Source organism: Molothrus ater, chromosome 20 (genome assembly GCF_012460135.2).
Source record: "Molothrus ater isolate BHLD 08-10-18 breed brown headed cowbird chromosome 20, BPBGC_Mater_1.1, whole genome shotgun sequence".
NCBI classification, from domain to species: Eukaryota; Metazoa; Chordata; class Aves; order Passeriformes; family Icteridae; genus Molothrus; species Molothrus ater.
Window position 1 is genome coordinate 8048027 of NC_050497.2, and position 27156 is coordinate 8075182.

General features: G+C 48.7%; 1 protein-coding gene across 10 annotated transcripts in view; it reads right to left on the minus strand.

Annotated features, from left to right (window-relative positions):
- VAV2 (vav guanine nucleotide exchange factor 2) overlaps positions 1-27156 on the minus strand; it is a 120274-nt gene that overhangs the window by 29770 nt on the left and 63348 nt on the right. For all 10 annotated transcript variants that reach the window (XM_036393775.2, XM_036393777.1, XM_036393776.2 and 7 more), the window contains exons 3-4: positions 17995-18053; positions 5692-5760 (exon numbers count right to left, since the gene is read on the minus strand). In XM_036393775.2, the coding sequence (XP_036249668.1) occupies positions 5692-5760; positions 17995-18053 (128 nt within the window). The remainder of the gene's footprint in view (positions 1-5691; positions 5761-17994; positions 18054-27156) is intronic.

Sequence of the window (27156 nt, forward strand, 5' to 3'; positions counted from 1 at the left end):
TGAGACTGGAGAAGGGTGGGTGCCACAAGGCCCTTTCCCACCAGGAAAGAAACACCTCCCAAGGGACAATCCAGCAGATTTGACCTCAGAAGTGCCAGCAGCCCTTGGACACAAATGCTGCCCCCACCCCTCACAGCTCCATTCCCCTAATGAAGGGGCTGAGCCTCGCTGCTCCATCCCTCTCCTGGTGCTCCACAGCAGAACAAGCCCTTCTCTACTCCAATTTCTGGTTTGGGAAAAAAATAGGAACTATTCCCACATCCTGGGGACACCCAGAAAGGCACCTCCGCTCCAGAGCTCTGGAGGGGATGCAGCAGAGTTCCCCAAACCCAACAACCGTGGCAGTATTACAACATCACCATGGTCCAGCAGTCTGTTATTTATTAAAACACATTCTCAGTGCATCTCTGAGAAACACCAGAGGCTGGCAGCTTTTATGGAGAGCAGTAAAGCACGAGGATCAGCCTCTCCTGGAGCAGCCAAGCTCCTGCAGGGCCGTATGGATGTTGACATCTCTGCTTGGCACATATTGATCCTCACCTGTCCCCACCCTGCGCCTGTCAGAGTTGAAAATACACACCCTCCCTGTCCTTAAAACAGGGATTGGGATTATTTTAGCCAGTGGAAACCTCAGGACACACTGAATTCAGGCAATAAATTCAGCATCCCAGGCGTGTCACGGGCAGATGGAACAACTTGAGCAAGGAAAGCCAGATCACCTCATTCCTCACAAAGAAAAGCAATTTACTCCTTCAATAAAAGCAGCAGAGTCTGAGAGTTACCCGTGGGTATCAGAGCCTGTGATCTACTGCCTGGATTAGGAGATTCATTGACAGCTCTGGGGTTAGGAAAGGGATTTCAGCCGCCCTTCAGAGGGAACACCAGCACTTGCAATTACTGTTATTAGGATGCATGCAACCAGCTTTGGGCTGGCAGCGTCTTGCCGAGCCAGAAAAGCTGATAATGAATAAAGCTTTTCATATCTAAGGCAATTTCAGGCTAAAACAATGCTTTTGGCTGAGCTCTGCCTCACTGGCAGTGCCTGCTGTGCACTGACACCCACCCAGCCAGGCAGCAGCCGTGCCAAGGAGCAGCTCCCAGAACTGAGGGACTGGTGCCAGGATGCTGCCTTGGAGTGGGGGAAAGGGAAGGACAAATCCATAAAATTACAGCGTGTTTAGGGCTGGAAGGGACTATGGGCACAAACAGTCTGTGATCACCAAATGTGCCCCAAGAAATGACATGCAGCAGGTCCACCACGCTGAAGGAACCCTGCACTCATCTCTGCAGTGACACTGGGGAAGCCCTGAGGGATTTCAGGGCCACTGAAGAGCCTCTCCAGCCATCAAAGCTGCTGTGGGAAGTTGATGAGTTTGTACCAGCCTCAAGAATTCAAGGACAAACCCTCATGACAAACCCAGCACAGCAAAACTCCGTCCAAACCACACTGAGGAAAGAGCCAGAACCACCAGGAACAGCAAAAGAAAGAGCAGCAGGGGACAGAAGGAGCTAAAATAAGACAACCAAGGGACAACCCCCAATTTCCAGTCCCATGACCAGGGTAAAGAGCCAGAAGATCTCAGAGCCACCACAGGTCCAGGCTGGGAGATTTGCAGGGTCTCTGAGGCAGCTGTGAGGCTCCAGCCCACCCCAATCCCCACTTTCTCATCCTCACTCTGCACTATAAATACACAGTTCCTCCAACCAAACCCCTCATTCTGTCAGAGAGGACAAAGGGAACCCTAAATTTGCAGCACATCTGGCAGGTTTGGGTTTCAGGGTGAGGGAGTGCAAGATATGCAGCTGGAGGACTCAAGATCTCGCAGGGTTTTAATTACTCAGATTGGACTTGGATGGAGACACTCATCTGGAAATAGCAGAAGCTTTTTCCCATCTATTCTGCTTGGGCCTTACATTCCCCATTCCAAGTGGAATTTTTTAGGCTCTGATCCTAAGAAAAGTGACCAATATGATCCTAGAAATGGCACAAGCAGGACATGTAAAAATCAACAGGAGTGACACACAAGGGACAGACACATTTACAGGCACTCTGGCTCAAGTGCCCTGCACCACAGAGCCATTTATTGGAGGGGCTGTCGTGCCTGCTTTGTCCAACATAAAAATAATGGGAAAAGTGGCAGCTCACTTATCATCTCACCTTGGCTCCCGTGTTCGTTACTTCTTTTAATGCATTGGAGAAATTCTGCTGATCACAGCACTATTTTGGAAAATGTGAGGGGGGCAATGCTGGCGACAGTAGTGAAAGAAGAAGGAGAAACTTCAGCAAGAAGCTGAGCTCGGATGAGGCATCACTTGAGAAACTGTGGCCTAGCAGATCTCCTTCCCCTCTTCTCCAGGATGGAAAGGTTGGGAATACACAATTATCCCAATAAATTTGTTGGGGATAAATTCCCAGTGAGCTGCAGCTCAAAACAAGAGCAGGGGACATCAACATCAACCTGTGGGACAAAGCTCTCCAGGGATAGGGTTTGGAGGGGACCTGCTCTGCCTAAAACACTTTTTTGGTCCTTTATGCAACGCTACAACTCCTCCCCTCAAAATAAATTATTTTCAGAAGAGAAAACAAAGGTGAAAGTCATGCAAATTAAATGTTTCACACTAAACCATTCACAGAACTTCTGCCTGACTCTGAATTCTTCAAGCAGCCAACAAAGAACCCAAAATCTGCCCTGTGTCATCTACCTAATTGTGCCACTGCAGAGGAGGAAGTTCATCATGAAGAAGGCTCTGGGGCTGTAAAGAGGGCCAGGATTAATCACTGCCATAAATTTAATGAGACAAAATAACTGGAGAGAGCTCAAGTGGCAGCGAAGAAAATTTAGGTGAAATGTTAAATATAACTCTGAGGCACCAGGATGGTTTGGAGCAGCTGAAAGAGCCATAAAGGGGGGTGGAAAAGCAGTTGGCAGGGCAGTAAGGTGGATAATTGCCTCCTGACACCATCTCCCAGCAGCCACAGCCATGTGGGAAGCAGCAGCTCCCCTCCCCAGGGATCTGCAGGAGCATCCTCAGGACAAGGGTCACTGACAATCCTTGATCTGGGGACACAGAGGATGAACCCACACACTGCTGCTGCTGCTGCTGCTGCTGCTGCTGCAAAACCCAGCTCATTTCATGGACAAACTCCCCCCAAATGGCTGCACGAGCATCCTTGGGACAGGGGTCACTGACAATCCCTGATCTGGGGACACAGAGGATGAACCCACACACTGCTCCTGCTGCTGCTGCTGCTGCAAAACCCAGCTCATTTCATGGACAAACTCCCCCCAAATGGCTGCTCCAGGGCCTGGCATGGGGCAGGCTGGAATAAATCAGGCAGCAGAGGCCAATTGTCCCTTTCCAGCTCCTCACAGCATTGATCAGCAGCACTTGCAATGCAAGCAGCCCCTGCCATCTGCCCAGGCTGGCTGCAAGCTGCCATCTGGCCCTGGGCACAGCAAACCGAGGGGCCAGAGGGCTGGAAATAGGGAATTTGAGAACTTCCCAGCTCCCCTGATAGCCTTTTAGCTTCCCTTCCCCTTTCCATCACCAATTGTTCGGGGTTTTTTTAACTAAATAGCTGTTTCCAGGCAATTATGTGCCTTGATCTGCTGGCTGGGGATCTGTCTGGAGCTGGGATTAATCCCTGCACCACCCCAAAGGTGAAAGCACAATGGGGTCACCAAGGCTTAAACATCCTTTAAACGCACAGAACCCCGTGGCTGCCCCATGATTTCACACACAGCTTGTTCCTGCAGCCCCTGTCCAGGCCTGGTTTTTGTCCCACAGCTCCTCCCTGCTGGGAGAGCTCTCAGGATAAAGGTGCTCACTCTTCAGAGCATCATGGGGACAGCAGGGACAAAGCCTGGCTCCTTCTCCTCCCCAAATCAGCCCCTCCATCACAAATATGTTCATATTTTAAAGGCCTCTGCAGCACAGGAACTCAAAACCTCAACCTGGGGACACCAAACTACTCCACTCAAGTTGAAATGAAGCACTGTGACATTCCTCAAAAAAAACCCTCATTTACCAGCCCTCAAAATACCTTATTAGAACCAACTCAGAGTTTCTCCTGAGCTTTTTCTCCAAAGAGAAAAGGCTGAGGGGTTCTCCAGGGAGTTTTTGGGGTTTTTGCAGCTGTGGGTGGATTCTGACACTGTTTCGTAGGCTGTGTTTCCATGCACTGGGAGGGCAGGCCTGCATGAAGGAATTTGTACAATCCCTGCTCATTGTCCTAAATAAGTGTTAAAAAGAGGATTTTACAGAGAATGGGAAAACAGGGGAAGTTAAATTTGGAGATCTGGGACGGAACAGGGAAATCAATGGAAATAAACCCCCAAGTTATCTGATGGGCATCACAGCCCCTCTGACCAAGGGACAATTTGGGAAGTTTCCACCTGGACAGCTTGTACCCAGCAGACTGGAACAAGGAAACCAGTCTGGGAACCCACTTCCAGCACCAAATAACCAATAAAGCTGGGAACCCACTTCCAGCACCTAATAACCAAGGGCAGCACCCCAAACCCACTCTCCTTTCTAGGCCAGCACTGCCATCCCCACCAGCACTCGTGTGAGAGTCCCCACACAGATCTCTCTCCAATTAAAAGCACATCTGTGTGTGAGAAACAGGAATTTTAAACCCCAATATTAAAGAGATTTTGAGAACTCTTAGAGAGGAGGCACAAAAAATGCTATTCTTGAAAAGATCCCTTTCTGAGTTAAAATTTTATTAAACTGCAGCTGCTGGGAGCCAACAGCAAGCAGGGAATTCCAGGGCACTCCATTCCCTCTGCTGGTAATTTATGATTTACTTTTGTAATAACTGAAGCCATAAGGAACTCATTGGATTAAGGAGTCTTATTATTTATGTTGTGGAACAATAATATTTAACTGCATAAAGCCACACATCCACCCATGCACTCCATCCCTCCATATGAGGCAGACAGAGCCCTGGCTCGATGGGAATGCTGCCATTGAATTCCAATAGTGCCTGCACTTCACCGTGTGTGCTGCAGTTCAAGGTTGATTTTAAAAGCCTGTTACATCACCAGCACAGGCACAAAAACCAGATAAACACACACAGAGACAGCAGCAGCATCGCCCCACGGCCCACCAAGGACAAGCAGGACGGGTGCCATGGCAGGATGTGGCTGCCACAGCCCTGGAAATGTCCAAGGCCAGCCTGGATGGGGCTTGGAGCCATGTGGGATAGTGAGAAGTGTCCCTGCCCATTGCAAAGGGGTGGGATGAAATGGTCTGCAAGGTCCTTTTCAACCCAAACTATTCTCTGATTGCCCCAGGGTCAAAATCACACATGGGGGTGCAGCTCCATGCGCCAGCATCCAAAAAATGCCATGGGAGGAAATGAATACCTCACTCCCAGAGCTGGCTTGGATCACCTCAGAGGATGAAGGGTTTTGGGATTCAGGAGGGGTTTGGGATCCTCTGGGTTTGGCCCCTTTCACCCCCCACCAAGCCACTCATCAGCTCAACCTGATTAAAAGCGACATCTCCCAGGGCTTCCCAGCAGAAAAAGATGGACTTTTGTCAGAGCACAAAAATCTCCTGGCCAAAGGATCAAAGCAGCCGTGCTGGCTCTCCCAGCCCTGCTGTCAAACTTTATCTGCCTCTGCTGGAAAAGCCACAGGAACTTTTCCCTCAGCCCTCCCAGGAGAAGGTGAGGCCACTCACTCTGCCAGCTCCTCCAAGCTCCGGTACACGTCATCGTCATTCTCCGTGGTCTCCTCTGAAGGGAAGGGCCTGGGAAGGGAAGGAATGACAGGGTTAGATTTTATATTGGTGCCTCACCCCTCACAGCAGAGCCCCTGAGCTCAGCCCAGCCCTGAGCAGCACAAAGTATTCACTGCAAAGCTGGTTTCGTCCCAGCTCCGCTGCTTCCCCAGGGCACGGCCGGCAGGGCAGGGCAGGGATGCAGGTGGGGAGGCTGGCTGGGCACACAGGGCACACTTGGGCACCAAAATGAGCAGCTGCATGGTCTGCAGCACAGCACCTCAGAGCCCCCGTGGATGAGCCTTTCCTGCTGTGCTGGTGCTGCACAGACAACTGAGGAATCTTAATTCCACCCTGGTGTTGGATTTGTTGGGATGGAGAAACACCTTCTCCTTCTCCTCCAGCCTTTCCATCTGTGAGCTCCTCCCCTGCTCAGAAATCTTAATTCCACCCTGGTGTTGGATTTGTTGAGATGGAGAAACACCTTCTCCTTCTCCTCCAGCCTTTCCATCTGTGAGCTCCTTCCCTACTCAGGAATCTTAATTCCAGCCTGGTGTTGGATTTGCTGGGATGGAGAAACACCTTCTCCTCCAGCCTTTGCACCTGTGAGCTCCTTCCCTGCTCAGCCAGGCTCTGCACTGCCTCCCTGGAAGCACCTCCCAGCAATCCCAGTGGAATAATGAGTCCCTATGAACCCCAGGACTCCTCATCTTAACAACTTTGTGACAGCTGAAAAAAGTTAAACCCCTGGAGATGATGGAAAGGACACCAAAAGGGCAGAAAGAAAGGGGGGAGAAAGGAGATTAAAGGAGCGAGGGAGGGAGTGGGGGGAATACAAGAATTCCTTGGCTCATTCTGAAGCAATAACCAAATAATGTATGAGGGAGATGAGAAATACTGTTTTAATTAAACCCCACGTATTATTGCTGGCACAGGGCCAGGCTGGGCTGTGGCTGCTGGGGCTGGAGCATCCCCATGGGCACAGGGACAGCACAGGGACAGCACAGGGACACAGAGGGGTGGCAGCAGCTCTGCCCTTCCCTCCTGGGCATCCTGGAGAGGGCAGGTGGGGCTCCCCAGGCTGGAGCCACAGCCATGGGACACTGTGGAGGAGCAAAGCTGCCCACATCTGAACCTCTAACTGCCCTCAGGAGCAATTCCCTCCTCTCCCCTCCCTGCCCATGACAGATTGCCTCTCCTGAAAGATTTAGTACATGGCCTGGTTAGCCCCTGAATTTGCTATTTCTGGATGCTTTCACTGGCATTAATTTGCTTTCTCTCCCTTGCTACACCTCAGCCTTCCTTAGGTGAGCAGCTCCACACCAAGCAGTTTGAAACAGAGCTGAGACCTGCAGCCAGCTCAATTAAAACCCTGACCAGGAGGGGAAAGAGCTGTGCTGAGCCCAGCCATGGAGCAATTCCAGCCATCCCAAGGTGTGTCCATGTGCAAAGTGGCAACACAGGAGGGAGGGAGGCAAGGATGCAAAGCTCTGGCTAAAAGGCAGAACTCAGAGGTGACTTCTGGTTAAATATCACTTGTCACAACAACAATAAAAAATCCACCACAAGGCACGACCTCCTTTCTTTTACATGTATTTTCTGCTCTTGTTCTCTGAGTGTTTCCTTCCCCAGCACTCGTCACACCAGAGAGAAAGGAGTAAAAGAGCCATAAAAAATATTAAAATCACATGGACACATGTCCAGCCATAAATCTGGGAATGAGGTGTAATTGGCTCCTGTGATACAACCCCCCCATGTAAGACAAGGAACAGAAAAGGGAGAAAAATGTTTTCTAATCAGAGTTTCATGGGGATGCAGCTGCCCTGGCCCTCCCAGCTTCACCTTGAGTGCTGGTGAGGGCCCAGAGTGAAAGTCAGGGCAGGGGAGGAATTAATAACCTGTGTCCCTGCAGTGGCAGCTAATGGCTAAATAAGGACTCAGAGAATGCAATTAGAGGGAGAAGTCACACCAGGGTGAGGATTACTAAATGGACCATCCAAAATCCAGAGCTGAAGGGCAGCTTTTGGGACAAAGCCTTGGGTTTTTCCTTTGTTCGTCCCTTGCTCTTCCCCAGGAGCTCTAAGTGCAACAACACAATTTAATTTAGCTCTACCAACAGCCACTACTTGAAATATCTCCCTACTTTTGACTTAAGCTCCCTTACACATCTATTTAAGTTCTTTTTTTTTTTTGTCCCTGAACACACCTGAGCTGCCTGCAAAATCAGATTTGATGTGGTAGGGACAGAGTGGGTGAGAGAAACTCTGCTCTCACTCCCACCCCACCAGATCCCCATCAAGGCAACACAAAGAAAAGCCAGCTGGGAGATCTTTTAAGGCAGATCCTGCCCTTGGCCCCAGCCATGCAGGGAGCAGCATCTCCATCCAGGTGGGTGAAGCTGCTGCACCTTCCCCCAGCCATGAGCTCCCCAACAGCAAACACCTGGTTTGGGACCAATCTCTGTGTCCTTTTTTTAATTTTTTTTTTTTTTTTTGGTAAAATGAGTAAAAATGTTGTCAGTCAAAAGAAATAAAAGCTCTGGATTCCCTGGGAAATTGTCCAAGACCTCCAGGCACACTGCAAATCCTTCTGTAGGAGCACAGCAGAGCTGGGAATGCCCAACAGCAATGAGTACTTTGAGTCCACCGAAACCCAACAGGTCTGCAGAGACCCCAGTTTGTTAAAATTCATTTGAAAACGTCTCTTATTTCATATCTTTAGCCAAGCACCAGCTTTTCTCCCCCCACCACCATGTAAATGCACCTGCTGAGCCATTCATCCTCCCAGCCCGTGCAGGGGCTGCTGCCAGCCCCACCCTGCTCAGATAAAAAGCAAAAGCCCCCAGTGGCATCAAACAGAGCTGGAACAGGCTCTTAAGAGATAATAAAGCTCCCAAAGTCGACTCCTGCACAGACAGACCCCACAGCAGTGCACAGCATCACTTGCAGAGATCAAAGGAGGGAAGGGAAGTGGGATTGATCCGATGGGTTTGTTTAGGGCTGAAAAGGGAAGAAAGGACCAAGCAATTTGTTCTGGAGTTTGGAGTGAGCCGCTCCTCTGGAGGGCAGGATTACAGCACACGCTGATGCAAAGCACCCCCTTGATCTTACAAAACATTTTTTGGCCATTTCTGGATCCCCCAGAGCTCCCTGCAAGTGGGACAGAGGCAGAACCAGCCACGGCCACAGCACATCACCCACAGGGACAATCAATGAATATTTCACGAGGCACCTCATGCAAAAAAAACCCTCCCTTGCTCTCAGGTTGCCCTGTGATCCCTCCCACACCACATCCTCACCATCCACCCCTGCCCAGGGAACCTCTCAGCACTGCCTGGCTGCTCTTTGCTCTGAATTATTTAACGGGAAGAGCCAGGTAGGCTGCAATTCTAACAGCAATAAACAGGGGGGTTTATTTATTCATGAGCATATTTCAGCATCTGGGCTGCCTTGGCCTAGCAGTAAAGCCAGCTCTCCACCTCTGCAGGGAGCAGAGGGGCAGGGATGAGCAGCTTCAGTCTGATCATTTTGTACAGCAGCACCTTGGCCTCATAAAATAAATCCATGTGGGACAGAGCAAGGAGGACCCAGCGTGGTTTATTCACCATTTTTCCACTCTCCACTCGGATTTCTTGGGGTCAAACACCAGCCCTGGGAACAGCAAGCCTGGTGAGAAGCAGAGAGGGAGGAAATGTCCCACTCCATGCCAAGGAGCTGCTCTCAGTGGAGATGGTTTGTCAGGGCAGATCTGCAAGGAAGCTTCCCTGACTTGTGCAAACCCCCTGAGGAGTGTAAAGGAGGTGATTTATCCCTTCCTGGAGGGGGATCCCACCCTCCCAGCACCAGCAGGATAATCTGCCCCTGTTTTCCTGAGCCCAGGGATAACACTTGGGTGTTTTAAAGAGCAGGTGGAGTGTGTGACACCCAGGAAACCTGAGCTGCTCCCATCTGCTGTCCCTTCTGCGAGGCATTTCTCCTCTAATGGCAAGGACCAGAGCCTCAAGCTGGTGCAAAGGAGCTCCTGCAGCTCTGCTGGGATGGACAGGGCTGTGCTGGATCCTCCTGGCAGAAAAACACCCCCGTGGTGTGGAGCCTACAGCCTGCAATTGCACCCTGCAGGAGCTCCAGCTGCCCTGGCTGGGTGCACAGACCCCCTGCCATCCCTGTTCTGAGGGGAGCATCGTGGCAAGGCACAGGAATCCCACAGGACACTGACTTCACCAACAGTTCCAGCTTCAGGCTGTGTTTTCATGGCAGTTTGGGAGCGGGGTTCTCAGCCCCACAGTCCCCATGCTTCCAGAAAAGTCCTTCTGTCCCACTGCTGAAGTTTAATGCTGCTTCAATCCCAACATATCAGACTTTGGCTGTTCCCAGGACATCCTTTTGGTAGCTCCCACCTTCCCCTTTTCTTTTTTCCTCCTCTTTTTCTCCAGGAGGACAAGGCACTGGGGATCACCCCATTCCTGTGCCCCCTGTCAGTTTTGGAACCCTGGGCCTGCCTCCCTGAGCACTCCTGGAGCTGCCCAAAGAAAATCAGGTATTTTTCCAAGACTTTTACACACCACTGAAAATGCTCCCCTCACTGGCTTCATGGAACTAGGCAGATTAATTTACATAAAAAGCAGCATTAATTTACCAAGAGGTGGCTGGGAGCTGACCAGGCACCAGCAAAGAGGTGACCTGGAGCTGCCTCTCCAGGATTTGGATCCCACCTGTGAAACAGGAGCAGCACCAGGCAATGATCCTGGTCCTGAGAGGTAAAACCACCCTATTAATGCCCCCAAAATCCATTTCTATACAGCAGAATAGAATCAATTCTCCCTGTGCAGAACAGGACCCATCAGAGCATACCAAAAGCTGCTGAATTTAATTAAAATCACACTTTTCTGTTACATTACTCATCTCTGGAAAGAAGCACCTCACGGGGAGCCAAATTTTAGACACGTCCTCTGAAAAATTACAGTTTGCTTTTATTTGTGGTCTGGAACTTGCAGAAATTCTTGCAAGATGAATTCTGATGGAAATTCAGCAGGGAAAGAGGGAGCTACATCACCAGCTAACACAAAGATGAGGATGATGAGGATGATGATGATTTTGCAGGGGAATACTCAGTGCAGTATCAGCACCCAAGGGTGAGCTGCAGGCCCTGCTTTATCCTCAGCTCCAATCTGAACTGAGCATTTCTGGAGATGAGAAGACAAGAAAATAACAGCTCGTAGAATTTTATGTTTCAACACATTATCGCGTTTTTAAAAACCCCTCGTGTACCAATGCCTCACTCAAGCAAAAGGGATGATTTTCTCCTCACTTCAGCTCCACACTGAAGAGAACAGATGGATAAAATCAAAAGGGGAATCCAGAAATGTCTTTCTTGAAAAGAAAGGAATAAAAAAGATCCAGACTCTGTGGGGTAACAGCACAACCAACCACTAGGGAATGATTGCCCCAGTAAAGACCTGGGATGCAGCTCAACCAGCAACATCCACTGCCTCACACTGGAAAACAGCTGGTGAAAACACAAATCCTGAAACCCCCACTTTTTAACTTGCAGCAAAGCAGCACAAGGAGATCTTTCAGCACTCTGAGTTTTCCTGCTCTACCTGAGCAGCTGCCATCCTGTGAAACGTGTGCCAATAACAGTAAATCATTACCAAAATGGATCTTTCTGTTTGATTCCAGCACCAGCACATCCCAGCCAAGAGGGGATAAACCCTCTTACAGCACAAACCAGCTCCAAACAGCCCATCCTGAAGGCCACCAGGAACCCCTTCCCCAGGGAGGTGCAGAGACACCTGGGCTGTCCCAGAGCATCCAAGTGCCCCTCTCCAGGCACAGCCCATGGCAGTGACCCCCATCCCCCAGTGCTGGGAACCTCCCAGGTCCCCTCTTTCAGAGCCTGGAACCTTCTCCATCCTTGGAGCATCCTTGGGGGCAAGAGCTGCATTTTGGGGAGGTGCTGGAAAGGTCCCACAGGGCGGGCAGTGACCCAGGAGGAGGCTGGGGGAAGCACCAGTGACACAGGAGGTGACCCCAAAGCCCAGCAAGCCCCACCTGAGCCCAGCTCATCAGAGCTGAGCTCATCAGAGCTGTGCTCATTAAGCAAAGCTGCTGCAGGGGAGGGGGACAGAGAAGCTGCCTTTGCTTTGTGAGCAGATGCTTGTGGGGTGACCTCAGCATCCCCCAAGCCTACAAAGCAGGCATGCAGGAAAACATGTCAGGGATATTTTTTTTCAGGCTCTCTGTGAGGATATAAACTTGCCAAAAAAAAAAAAAAATCTGTTAATGTTTTTTGATTTTTTTTAAAGTGGGAATGAGCTGCTTTTCAGCCAAGGATTCTGCTTATCAACAAATGGAGGAGCTTTACAGTGACTCCTAAAGGTTTGTATAGTGACTCCTAAAGGTTTGGAGGTGTCAGAAGAAACAATTCCCACCTGACCTCCTGCTTGTGGGGTTTGTGCTGAGCCTCTCTGAGTTTGTGCCAAAACTGGTCCCAGTTCCAGGAGAGCTCTGAAAAACCAGCAACTGTACCCATTTCCAGATGCAGATCCTCCCACAGCCTTCTCCATCCGTTTTATAGCAACACTTAAAAGTGTGTACAAGGAAAACACAACGGCAGTAAAAGAATAATGGGCAGAGTGCAATTCCAGAGAGCCCTTGGCAGGGAATAAAACAGGCCTTGTAAAACCAACCTTCAGGAGAAGAGGAGCCCTAACAACCTCCTCATCAGGAGACACTTGAGGACTTAATTGTTAGTGTCTTTAATTGCTTGCCATTTTCACACCCAGCTGGATCTGCCTCCCATCCCCAGGGGAAGGGGGAGCAGAGACCAAATCTGATCTGCAGGAAGCCTGAGCACGCTGGAGAATCCTTGTAAAGGCCATAAAAGATCTTCCCTATCTCCCTTCTCTCCTTCAGGACAGCGAGGGGAACATCCTGATCAGCTCCAGCTTGTGCCACCACACCTTCTGCAAGATGTGGGGTTTGATGGTGGGATTGCTGCCTTAAGTTTTTGCTTTTATGCTTTTCAGATTCTGTGCTGCTTTAGTGTGTGGGTCTGAGCTTCATATGAGGGGATGGTGAGCTCTGTGCACAGAGCAGGGAGACAAAACAATTCCTGCTCCAGCTGGGGACCAAGGACAAATGATCCAAATCTCAGCCCCAAGAGCACAAACACCATGGGCTGGAGAGAGAAAAACAAGCAGGGTGGGACTGCAGGGGCTAAAGCTGGAATGGGACAATGAACTGCAAGATGCAAAGGGAGCAGAACTGATGAAAGTGAAAGACCCCGTGCCTGGTTGTGCATTTTGGGGCCATTTTGGTTCATCTTGGGTGCAGCCCTGGCTGGGCTCTTGTGCTGCCCAAGGTGCATCCATTGAGGAGATCCTTTTAATAAATCCCTGCTTTATTCTTTAACTCTATCCAGCCTCTGTTCTAGGCCAGCCTTCCCAAGGATCAGGATTTACTCAGGTTCAGGATCACAAAGCCCTTTTTACAGGGTCACCCCCACTGCAAGCAGAGGGGTCACCCCCCACCAATGTGGGCCTCAGTCAGATGTGGAAATGGATTCAAGTCATGAAACCTGGACAAAACTCCAGATTCAATTCTGCACTGGTGGCTGAATCACTGAGGAAGCTGACATCCAGCTGACACAAGGGGTCCTGCCTTGGCCCCAAGAGGGGGAAAACTCATCCCTGTGTCCTTGTCTCCATGGCCCAGCCAAAGCACTGCCACTGTGAGAGAAAACTTCCTCTGACAACCAGGATTCATCCTCCTGCCCATCTGCAAATGTTTTTAACTGTCTTTCATTAACTGCCTTCTGAGGAGAGTCACTGAGAGGTTCAGTTCACAGAGAAAGGATTTACTCAGATTTAGGGCCTCCACAAAGGCCTCTGAACATGCAAACCCCTTCCCTCTCCTCAGCTGGGCTTTGCTGTGCACACATGAAAAATGCATGCAGGCAGCAGGAGCCAATATTCCTGAACCTCCTGCTTTGCTTGCAGAACTCTGCTTCCAGGAAAAACACAGATCTCAGGGAGATGAATAAACACATGTCCCCTGCTCTGCTCAGAGCTCCCTTTCAGCCCCCAGAGCACGAGGAGGATGATGGAGCCCAGAGGAGGCCAGGATGTGCCACAGGCAGCAGGAACAGCCGTGGCTGTGGCAGGAAAGTCTTAAGGGAAAACAGGGGAAAGAAAAAAAGCTTCAAGAAAATAATTATAATCCTGGTTTATTGGGACCTGCAATAAGAAGTCTTGTTGTCCTCCAGAGAGCTGAGTTTGCTCAAGAAAATTTGGAATGAAAACGCGAAAAGGGAATGAGAATTCTGGCTCCAAAGCCCAGGAGAAGCTTTGCACGACATCCCTGTGCAAAGAGCAAGCTGCTACAGAATCCTGCAGGCTGGCTGGGAAGTGCCAGCCAGCGTGGGAATGGGGTAATGGAATTAGGGCTGCAGTGGAAAATCCTAGCTGGATAATAAAGGCTCCTTGTTCAGGGATGGAGCACAGTGGAACTTCTCCCTGGAAGTGCTGACAGTCCTCCAAAGAGATGGAGAGAAGGATGAGAACCAATAACAAATAAATCTCCTCTCCTGAGCAATGATTTTTCAGATTCTGTGCTGCTTTAGTGTGTAATTCTGAGCTTCATATTAAGGGATGGTGAGCACTGTGCACAGAGCAGGGAGACAAAACAATTCCGTCTCTAGCTGGGGACCAAGGACAAATGATCCAAATCTCAGGCCCAAGAGCACAAACACCGTGGGCTGAAGATAGAAACACAAGCAGGATGGGATCTGCTCTTTGTCCCTGTGTAAAACCCTTTGGGACAACAGAGGGATCAAAATCCCAGCAGAAAATTCCCAAATGATCCAAATCTCAGGCCCAAGAGCACAAACAACATGGGCTGAAGAGAGAAGAACAAGAAGGATGGGATCTGCTCTTTGTCCCTGTGTAAAACCCTTTGGGACAACAGAGGGATCAAAATCCCAGCAGAAAGTTCCCACCCCATCAGCACAGAGCCTGAAGGACTCTCCTTCCTGCAGGATTTGTGCAAGCAGCCCTGGGATGGGGACAGGGCAGGCAGAGGATGGCCACAGCAGGGCTGTAGCTACAGCTGCTGCACATTAGGCACATTGCAAATAAAACACTGCACTCAGGATGGAGATTTTGCCCTGGTTTTGCTGCTTGTTTCTTGGAAGAAACACCCTGTCATCTCCACAGAGATACCCTGATAGCTATCTGCAGGACTCTGGGAAACACAGCTCCTCTGCCATGGTTCCTGTAGCCAGAAATTATTAAGACAGAAAGAGTGGATTTCTTTTTTTACACTAAACAGCACACAAGATTGATTTTTATTTTTCTCCACGCCATGGAACTTGTTCAAGGACAAGGAACAGGCTTTGGGATTTATTTCACTGTTAATTTGTGTGATCCTGACTCTCAGATCCTAAAATAGGGATTGGAGCAGAGCCACATTCATGCTGTGGGGCTGAAGACCATGCAATCCACCCAGCATCCAAATTTCACTGTATTTACCATGGTTTTAAGCACTGTGCCTAAGCCAACAAGATTTTTACCCAATTCCAAGGGAAGCATTTTCACTGGGAGAGGGAAGAGGATGGACCCAACGAGCAGTGGTGGCTGATGTGAGCAGTCCCTTCAGGGAGCCAGAGCTGCTGCTGGTTCCCACAAGATTAGATTAATTCAGATTCATTCATTTGAGATTAGTTTCTGCCATTGAGGGGTTTGTGATGGTGCAGAAAGAAATCACCTAATTTAAAGGAAAGAAGATGCAGCAATGGACAAAGCCAGGGCTCTGTGGCTGCAGGGGACAGTGAGATGGGAGGCAACACTCCCAGGAGGGCATTTTCCTGGAATTACAGAATTCATTTCCAGTCTGTTCTATTTTCCAGCTAAAGGAGTGACAGCATTTTCTGTTCTTGCAGAGCTGGAGGAGAAACAGAGTTAACACACAGGAAAACAGGGTTAGAAGCAAAGGCTCTCAAGCTCTGTGCTATTCTTGTGTAATTATGGTGCCAAAGGCTTCCAAGATAAAGGATTTTAGTGGGAACTGTGAATGCCAGTTGTAAAATGAATGAGAAAAAGCCACATCCCCACAAGAACAGCAAAGCCTCCCCTGTCTCTGCATCCCAGCTATGCCCAACCCTCACACAGCCAAGAGGGCTCAGCAAAGCCTTCCCAGGGGATGCAGCTCCTTCATCCTCTGAGCTGGACCCAGGACCCCCCTCCCTGCCTTGGGAAGGGCTTTGCCAGGGGTCACACCTGGAACCTCCCAGTGATGCCCCAAGACTTAAACCCAGCTACAGCAATGCTGTGATGGCCCTGCCAAGGGGAGAGAAGGATGAGGAGGACTCCATGGATATCAGAAAGCTAATTAATTACTTTATTATACTATATTATTCTATCTATTATAATATTATACTATATTACACTGTATTATAATATTATAATATTATAGTGTGACATAGTATAATATTATACTATTATAATATTATAATTATTTATGATTATTATTATTATTAGTAGTAGTAGTAATAATATATTATACTATATTATTCTATCTAAAACTGAACCTGCCAAGCACTCAACCCTGCACAAACTGCCCAGAATCTCGTGACTGTCACCCAACAGTCCCAACACACACACACACACACACACTCTTGGCCCTGACAGGCCAAGGAAACAAAACACCATCACTCTCAGGAGACTAATTAATTACTTTATTATACTATATTATTCTACCTATTATAATAGTTTATTATTATTATTATTATTATTATTATTATTATTATTATTATTATTATTATTATTATTATCTAAAACTGAACCTGCCAAGCACTCAACCCTGCACACACTGCCCAGAATCTCGTGACTGTCACCCAACAGTCCCAACACACTCTCTTGGTCCTACAGGCCAAGGAAACAAAACCCCATCACTGTGGGTAAACAATCTCCATATTGCATTCTACTGTGGCACAAACACAGGCACAGCAAATGATATAAGAATTGTGTTATCTCTCTCTGAGGTTCAGAGAATGTGAATCCCAGAAATACTCTTGGGAAGAACTGTGCCTTGCTCTTCTCTGTGAAGGGAAATGTGGGGCTGCACCCAGCCCTTGCCAAGGCACTGCAGTTTGTGCATGTGAATCCCCCAGCCTCCAAACCCCTTGGATGCTCTTTTCCCTTAAAACAAAAACCGCTGCAGGCTCCTGCAGGACTCAGGGCTATCATCACAACAAACAGCCCTTAACTTACAGCACATCTTTGTCCCCCAGATCCTCGGCCCTGCCTCTCCCCCAGCCCTGCTGGGATCTGTGTTTAACAGATGGGAAGGCTCTGAGCTGGTTTTACACGTGAAAAGCTGTTCCCCTCCAGCAATCTCAGCACAGACAAGGCAGGGAAAATATGTTCCAACAGTGGGAATTGTGGCAGAGAGTGCTGGGGGTGGGTGGCAGGGCTGGGAGTGGGGCAGGGAGCCCATCCATTCCTTCATCCTGGCTTGGGAGGCACCACAGATCCCCACCAGAACAGCAGCAGGACACGTGCTGTGGAGAAAACCCAATGTGCTCTGTAGCTGGGGGAGTGAAAACACACACACTCCCTCCCCAGAGAAACGAGCAGAGGTAATTTAGGCTGCAAACTCATCCCTGTTATAGCTGTGGCCCTAATGAGATGTTCCCAGATTAATAATACAAATGCACTCTAACAAGGGAAAGCAATTGCAAAGCAATTTTGCAGGGAGCTGAACAAAGAGCAGGATAACAGCTCTGCTTAATAGGGGCTGTCTGCTGCTTTTAATTCCTTCTGCACTGCTCCCTCAGAGGAGGAGCAGGCAGCACACCCTGCAATCCTACACCGAGGATGTGCCTGTGACACCGCCAGGGGACATTTCCCAGTTGTTTGGGGCAGAAAGGTCCCTGGGCTCTCCTGCACAGGGGACACTGGGGACACTGGGGTGATGCCACAGCTCCTGGGCACTGCTGGCTTTCCTGGGATCCCTCGTGGAGATGAGCAAAACCTCCAGCCAGAGACAGCAAAACTCTCCCTGCTGCCCTCCCCAGCACAAACAGTGTACACAATTCCTAGTATTTTCACTTATTTCATCTGCAACTATTCCTACCTGCATCCCATCTGTTCAACCCCATTATGTGCAGCTTCTGAAGAGTCTGATGTGATTAAATACAAGGAATATGGAGAGGGGGAGAGAGAGAGATGTTATTTTTTAAGGCATCATATTGAAAGGATCTTACCTAATTCCTTTGGTTTGAGCAATACTGTGGAAGGAGAGCCTGGATACTGCAGAGATCACCTGGAAATGAGAGAAAAAGAGGCTGGAGTGCTTACTGAGGACACAGGAAGGTTTGGTGGCAGCCCAGGGACCCCCAGCCTGGTGCTTGGAGCTGGAATGGAAATGCTCCAGTGCCCCCTGAGTGTCACAGTGTCACCACCAGGGCTGGCAGCACCCTGCTTTAGCTTCCACCACTGAGCACAAAAGACACTGAGCCCTCAGGATATTACTGAACAGCTTCATCTGAGGAAATTCCATCCCCACACTCATTTAATGAGCCCGGACCTGCCCTGACAGGTTTTATGCAACACTAAGAAGCATTGAGGAAAAACCCTCTTAGTTTGTGTTTTATTACAAAAGGATTACAACTCCTTTCGTGGCTCTCCTCACACAGAATGATCTTATTGAGGCAAAACTTGCCAAGGCTGAACAGCTCTGGCTTCTTGCAATTCAATAAAGATGCATCATCAGTTTGTCAGAGGTGGGTGCAGACCATCGCCCTTTTCTGGCAGAAAACAGCCAGGAGTGATTCAACACCAAAATATTCCCATCAGCACTGCAATCAGAAGCAATAAAACCACCAGGATTTTCAGAAGAACTCTCATTTTTGATGGAAGTTTTAATTGCTATGGGGAATTTTCAATGAAGAGGAACAAAGAATGGGTTTGAGGTAGATTTAAAGTGTGTTTCACCCTTGTTCACATTCACCATTTCAAAGCTGGAGTGATAAAAGCAAACCTGTTATTTCTGGACTGGTTTCCAGTCTCCTGGGACGGGACATGGATAAAGGGCTTCTTGAGTGGGCTCCAGGTGTACAAACCCAACCCCTGGGGGCTGCTGCTGCCTGGGGCTGCCCTGCATCCAACCCTTTATTCAGGAATTTTACTTTGGGATGCTCCCCTGGTTTGCTGAGCCACCTCCACACCACCCACCAGGGACCACAACCCTGGATTTTCTCCTGGGATGAACTCAGAGCCACATTTTTATCCCAGGACATCAATGAGAGCCTCATCTCACACCATCCTTTTCCTCCACACTTTTCTGCAACCTTCATCCCTCCCATTTTTCACGTGCCATGAATGCCAGCCTGGCTGTCAGGCTGATTTTTGGGAATCACCCAAAAAGTGAGTGGTTTCCATGTGGAAAACAGGGAACAGAACATCCCTGAGAGGCTCCAGGGCTCACCAGGGCACAGAACACCTCGAGTGGTACCTGGAACACCCAGCCCAGACAGGGCACAGAGCCTGGAAGCTCCACTGGCACCCCCAGCCCTGCTCCAGAGGGCTTAAAATAGCACCAGGGAAGTCCCAGACTGACTGAATGAGTCTCCTCCATGCTCTATTTTTAGCCTTCTGAAGTAAAAATCCAGTTTATGAATCAGACAGTGCCACCGCGGGGTTTGACTTCCAGGGAAATTGAAAAGTTCCCTGTTCTCCTCCCCTGCAAGGCTCCCTCTGCTCTCTGCTGAGCCCCAAGCTCTGCTCAGCCTGGCACATCAAAGCTGGCACTGCTTCCAGTGAGGAGCCAGCACAGCCCAATGGGGATCCCAAACCCACGGGTCCCAAACCCACTGATCCCAAATCCACACTCCGCTGAGAAAGTCAGGACCCATCACAGCTGAGTTGGGATCTCAAATCCACAGATCTCAAATCCACAGATCCCAAATCCACACTCAGGTGAGGAAGTGAGGAGCCAGCACAGCTGAGTTGGGATCTCAAATCCACAGATCTCAAATCCACAGATCCCAAATCCACACTCAGGTGAGGAAGTCAACAGCCAGCACAGCCCAGTGAGGATCCCAAATCCACAAATCCCAAACCCACAGATTCCCAAATCCACATTCAGGTGAGGAAGTGAGGAGCCAGCACAGCCCAGTGAGGATCCCAAATCCATGGATCCCAAACCCACAGATGCCAAACCCACACTTAGCTGAGAAAGTGAGGAGCCAGCAGAGCTGAGTGGGGATCCCAAATCCACAGATCCCAAACCCACACTCAGGTGAGAAAGTCAGGACCCATCACAGCCAAGTGAGGATCCCAAACCCACAGATCCCAAATCCACACTCAGGTGACAAAGCCAAGCCACCCAGTGTGAGGGCTCAGGCACAAAAAGCCTCCCTGAAGCATCTCCAGAAGGGCTGTCCCAATATCAGGAATATTTTTCCCAACATCCCCTAAGATCAAGACAAGCTGTGTGCAAGGCCAGCTCCTCACAGATCCCAGCCCCCAGCCAGGGAAGTGTTCAGGATAAGTAATCCTCTCAATTTCTACAGGATTAAACAACATTATTTAAACTAACTCAGCCCTTAAGTGTTTGCTAAACTGTGTCTCATTCTCCCCTGTAAAACAGCTCCTTATTTGCAGGCAAACCCAGGCCTGATTCTGGCTCTGGGGTTAGCTCAGGGTCTGTCCCACACCCACAGGGCAGCAGGAGGGCCCCCTGATCGCAGCTGAGGCTTTTCCCTGCTCCTGGAATGCCAGGACACACCAAAACAACTCAAGCAGATATTCCAACCTGCTCCTGAACACTTTGGGGATGGGGCACAGCTTCTTTGGGCAACTTTGCCAGGCCTCACCAGCCTTACAACCAGGAATTCCTTCCCAAAATCCATCTAACCCAAAGCTCTGCCACTTTAAGGCCATTTCCCCTCATCCTGCCACTCCATCCCTTGCCAAAAGCCACCCTCCAAGTCATTTGGAGATGTTGTTTGGAAAACTATTCTCTTAACTGTGCATTTTTCTTCAGGAGATGTAGGGCTGTGGGTTTTAACAACAGGGCCTTATGCAGATTATTGCTATTATTATTACTTCTTCACCCATTTCTCAATGCAATTTCTTCCCTGGAAACTGCATTCAGCACACAAAATTACCATAAAAGCTATATATAACATCCCACTGACAATAAGATGGCAGGAATATAAATAGGAATATAAAGGTTCCACATGCAGGTGGTGCACAGACACTTTTCTCTACCACTGACCTGCAAAGGCTTCATGGGGGAATTTCTGGTGGTTTTGCCATGAAAAGTGAGGGATGCCCTTCACTTTCCTGAAATTCCAGTGAGCTTTTGTGTTTATGGTTCAATCCAACCACCCAGCTGATCATTTAGTGACCAGAGAAATCATTGCTGCAAAACAACAGCACCACAAAGTGAGGCACGAGCCCTGCAGGTGACTTTGGGTTTTAAAAAGCCCCAAGTTCTGTACTTCATGGGGAAAAGAAAGAAAATAAAAATAAAATATAAAATAAAAATATAAAATAAAAATATAAAATCAAAATATAAAATAAAAATTAAAATAAAAATTAAAATAAAAATAAATAAAATAATTTAAAAATAAAATATAAAATAAATAAAATAAAACAAAATAAAAAATAAAAAATATATAAAATAAAATAAATAAAAATAAAAACAATTAAAATAAATCAATAAATAAAATAAAATTAAAAAATGAAAATAAAATAAATAAAATGAAAACAAAATAAATAAAATAAAAATAAAATAAAATAAAATAAAATAAAATAAAATAAAATAAAATAAAATAATAATCAAGACTCAAAGTGGGAAATTTTGGTCATTGGTCATCACTGGTCATTTTGGAAAACAACGAAGTGAGTAAAGAAATGGAATTTTTGAAAAGAATTAAATAAAAACCACAATAGCCACACTACTTCGATAAAAAAAATCAGCACTTTTCTTCTTTACTCCCAAGACTTTCTTTTAGGAATTACAGAAATAAACCAAAGCTAAACAGAAAATAAATTATGATGTTCACTGCTCTTCTACTTCCTAAGGCATTGTTTATGGCTGATGGTATCTCTGAGCATCTAGAAAACTCTAAAATAAACTTTGTTTTTTCATTTGAAAAAACAAACTGACCCAGCTGGGCTGGAGAACACTTTGCATAGGAGGAACTTTCCAGCTCTGGGCACTCCAGGAGTGACCCTGGGAGCAGGAATGAGCTGAAGGCTCACAGAAGGATTTCCCCAGTGGCTCCACTTCACCTGCCCAGGTGTGCCACAGCTTCTCCTCCCACTCCCTCTGATGCCAGGTGTGGTGTTTGCTGGCATCCAGCTTCTGGAGAGGTGCCAGCTGAGCTGATTTGTGCTGATACATATTTGATAAGCATTTCAAATCAAAGCCAGGGAGGTTTTCCTGTGATGGCACATCCAGGCTTCTGTGCCTGTATTTACTGCAACAGATGGGGAAGTCTGGGCATGGTAAAGCCTCTTCCCTCCTCCAACAAACACCAGGGATCCTTCCCTGCCACTTCCATTTGCTTTATTGCTGGTCCCAGAGCTCTGGCAGCTCCTCCTCTTCCCCAGCCCCATTAGCTGTAAAGTGCTTGAATGGGCTTTTAAAAACAAAGTTATTAAACCATCACTATTTTGCATTAAACCCATGATTTGGCCACATTACGTGCTGGGGATGCAAATATTAAATCACTGGGCAAAGCCACTGCTGATTTCCAGTGGGAACAGGACTTGTGTAGGATTTTAACAGGTTCATTCTGGGCTCTTTGGGGCTGGCATCGTGTCTAAAATCATGAAGCCTTTCAAGAGTGAGCAGTCACTGCAAAACCAGCACCGTTCCCTTACCAGGAGGAGAAAAGAACAATTCAGGTGGATTTATGGCTACTGCTAGAAATTCTCTGCACTCTGTCACACCATCATAAGTTACCCAGATGCACACACCCCATCTCCCATATTTAAGACACCAATTTGTCTTTTGCCATCACAGACCAGCTGAGGAAGGAAGGGAACACTGCCACACATCTCTGGTGTCCCTAAACCCCGATGTCCGTGTGTCAGAGGTGTCTGTGTGTCACAGGTGTCCGTGTCCTCTGTCCCACCTGGCCAGGGGCAGGGCAGGGCAGGTCCCTCACCTTCCCAGGACACAGAGAATATCCAAAGGCAACAAGAGAAGAAGGCAAAGCAGCCCAGCCACAGCCCTGCTCAGCTCCAAACACAGGAATTAATGCCCTGAAACTCCAGTGCCTGCTTTGTGCTGCCGAGTTCCTCTAATACACCAGCAATAAAGAGTTATTTTGCTCCTTAATGGGCTCTCTCCTCCACTGAGCCACTGCCTCGTTCAGGACTTTTATTATCTCTATGTGATAGCAGCGAGGAGCTGCCTTTGATGGGACTTTAAAAGCCTCAGGGGGGGAAACCCAGCAGTTTCTCAAGTGAGCCAACACCAAAATCAACCCAGATGAGCTGGGAAAGAGCCTCCAGCTGAGCAGGGCACAGAGACTGATTTGATGGCCCTGGAATAGAGGGAGCAGTGAGCTCAGCAGCACCCATGGGTGCTGGATGTGCTCCCTCCTGATTAAAGATATTACAAAATTGGCTCTTAAGCGTGTAACTAGGGAGGGCTGGTTTGCATGGCTTTGTGATGGTTACAAAAAGAGCTTGTCCTTTGGGAAAGGAGGGTAATGAGGCAGGGGAACTGGGCTTTTCCCATGCAAATTACAGGGGGGAAAAACCACAAACAAAACTCGCTTGGGCTTGGAGCTTGGCTCAGGTGAGCACCAGGCAGAACCTCCCACTCCACACCCCACCACAGCCCCTCTGCTGTGTCCAGCTCCTTCCCCTGCCCCTAATGAGCTGTTCCCTAATGAACCTGGCAGGATGCCCAGCTCTGAGCAGCAGAGGAGGGGGCTGGAGCGTGGGAAGGTGTGGAACACGTGGCAGGACGTGGGCGCTGACAGCCCCTGCTGAAAGCCACCAAGCTGTGCTGGGCACTTGGCCCGGAAAGAGGGGCAGGAAGGGGGGAAAAAGGCAAAAAAAAAAAATAAAAAAAATCCTTAAAAGCACAAATTAACTTCAAATGCTGGTAAATGGGTTTACAGAGGCACTCTGCAAACCCTGAGCTGCCACAAGGACACCTCGTGCCCAGGTGTGGGGGCATGGGGAAGGGAGCAGCAGCAGGACAGGTGGTCCAAACCTTGGCCAGGATGCTCTGGATGGATCTCTGCAGGCTGTGGGGAGCCTAGAAAAGGCTCAGAGCCCACCCCATGCTAAGCAGGGTGGTTGTAAGCATCGTATCTGTGCTTGCCATGGATGTAACAACCAGGAATAATCAGGGGAAAGGGTCCTGCAGGCAACTCCTGACCCCACAGCACTGATGCAAAAGGAGAGGATGGACAGACAAGCCCAAAAACGGCCCCAGTATTTGTCTTATGCCATAGGGAACACCAGGACAGGCTAAACTTTGTCAGAAATCAGCTGCTCCTGTTAAACATTTGAATTCAGTCAGATTTAATTCAGTTTACTCCCCAGATTGTGGGCCAGCTGCTCCACAACCTCCAGGTGCCAAAGGGCTCCAGGTCCTTCTCTGACCCCAGCCCGTAACTCAGGCTGCCCAAAGTCAGGCACTCAAGCAAAACCCTCATCTTGAGCCATCCCAACAAACTTTTCCAGGGAAAAGCCCCTGTCAGAGGCACCCAAAGTAAAAAACTGCTCAGGCAGAGCATGGAAAAGGAGCAGCTCACGTTAATTCCTGGTGGTAGAAGGTGAGACAAGGGCATGGCTCTGCTCACAGCTGTCACCTGGGCTGTCCTCATACCTGGAATTCTGCACTCAAATGGCACAGGTCACCCAGAAAAGCTGTGGCTGCCCCATCCCTGGAATTGCTGAAGGAGGCTTGGGGCAACCTGGACTAGTGAAGGCGGGACAAGAGGGGCTTTAATGCCCAAATTCTGTGGTTTTCACTCCAGGACCAGACTCTAAATTAAAAAGCTGCCAGCCCAGCCAGCACTGCCCATCCCAGCCCTTTCATCAGCTCCACCCTGAGATATTCCAAGTGAATTCCAGACTAGGGGACTTCCAAGGGTTCCCTGCACGCTGCAAGGAGAGGATCTCCTGCAAAAACACCCCCCCCTTTCCCCCAGTATTGATTGGATTTGTTGAAACAGATGGAGAAAACAGCTAGTCAGATGCAAAACACGGATATCCAAACCTGCTTCCAAGAAACTGGCTTTAATCTGTATTAAATTTAATCCCTTTCGATCAAGGCCTGGGATGGAAGCAGAAAATATTACAGATTTTCACATACCTCTGGGTTCCCATTTCCTCTTGGCTCCAAAAGGGAGCTGGGAGGTCAGAGCAAAACATGTGGAGCACCAAAAAAGAAAAAAGAGGTTTAGGAAGGTTTTGCATGTGCAGGAGATATTGGAAGCATCCATATGAAACCAATCCACTTGCACAAAGAGGAATTTACCTATTGGGGAGAGAGAGAGAGAGAGCTCAAAATTCTCCTTGCCTGATTTCCTTCATCATTATCCCAGGTACTAAAGGAAAAAATGCAGCTGTGTGTAAAAACAACACAAAGGAAAGTGTTTAAAAGCCTTTTTTTTTTTTTTTTTTTCATTTTGCAGAGCCCCCAATTTCTGGAAGGGTCACAGCCCCCAGTGAAATCCTTTCCAGCCCCAGAGCTGGTGGGAGATGCCCAGGCCACCTGCAGATGGACAGACCAAGGTTTGTCCCTCCCTGCCACACCCAGGGGTTTTTGATTTTGGATTCCTCATCCCACTGGATGGAAATTTCCCACCTCAAGGGAGGCACCTGCAGCTTAACCCTTCACGGGCTGCTGTGCTCCAAGCCCTGAAGCTTTTCCTGATCCCTCAGGCTGGACTCATCCTGCAGCTCTGCTTCACTGCCCCCATCCCACCCTACCTGCACAGCATCAGCTCTGCCTCAGGGAAGCCAAGCCCCTCCTAAAAGCCTCCTGCAGCAGCAGCTGAACCATCCCAAGGCTGTTTGAGACCAGCTGTGTTTTACAAATCGGGAGAAAAACTCGTTTAAGCTCAAAGGAATTCCTGTAATTCCAAGGTACACAAAAGAGGCAGGAAGCAAACAGGAGTGTTTTAAGTGCACTGTAAAAGGCAGCTTTTAGAATTTGCCTGGGATTTGCTGCTTTGATTTGCTCCTAACCTGGCACTGCTGTGTTTGCAGGGATGGGAAACCTTTCCCAGAGAAGTTTTTCCTTCCCTGCAGCTACTCAGGGCTTGTAGCAGGAATCCCTCTTGGTTCTACAGATGGAGGGGCTGCTCCAGCTTCCTGCACAAGCACAGACCCACCTGGATGAAACACCTTCACTTCAGGTTTAAAAAAAAGGAGGTAAAAGGTTTAGGTTTAAAAAAAGGAGGGGAAAAAGGCCCAGAAGAGAAGGAAGGTGCAAAAAGAACTCGAGGTGCCCATGAGCTGTGGGAACACACAACCAGGAGAGGGCTGGAGCTCTCCTCTGCCTGCACCCCCTTTCCAAGCACCTCAAAAGAGAGTGACATTGAGCAGAAACACTCAGGAAGGAGACCAGTAGGAGGAGAAGCACAGGAATTCAGGATGAAGTTCATTTCCTTAGCCCTAATCCTCTCCCAGGCTCCAGGGAGGAGCGGCACCTTGTAAACTTGTGGGGTTTGTTATCATTGCAAACAGAATTCCCCCAAAGGCAGCCAGGCCTGAGCTGCAGCACTAAATGCCTGTTAAATATCCATGTTTCAGGCACTGGGGACACTTGGACACAGCACCAAAGCCCATCAGATCACCAGGGGCTGCTCCAGGACCCTGAAAGCTGCTCCTCAAACTGGGACATCTCCTGGTGCTGCAGAGCTTCACCCTGGATTGTTTGCAAATGCCAGGTCCTGGTTTCACGAGTAACTAAAAACCTCTGATAAGATCACCTCGAGCATCCTACAGCAGCTCAAGTGTGGGGCACAAGGAAGCAAACTTCTCCTTTCTAAACCCAGGAACCCTGAGTTCAGACCATGACTTCAGCTCTCAGCCCTTCCTCCTGAGCTGGAGGAGGCTCCCAAACGCCACAAAGCCACATTCAGACATGAAATCAATCAGGGAATCATTTACCCATCCCCTGCACCACTCTGAGAACGTCTGCAAGCATCCAGCAAGTCTGGAGAGTAACTGACATGAACTTCAGCCCTCCAATACTGCCAATTTAGCTGCTGTTACTGTCCCTCCCAAAGTTTCTCTAAGGACAGAAGGAGTGATGCAGGCTGCCACTCATGGAGGCAGGCAGGAGAATATGAGAATATCCCCCCTGCTCCCTCCTCCTGTCCAGAGGGAAGCTTTCACATCAGGAAAAAATGCCCAATTTATCCAGGTTATTGAGA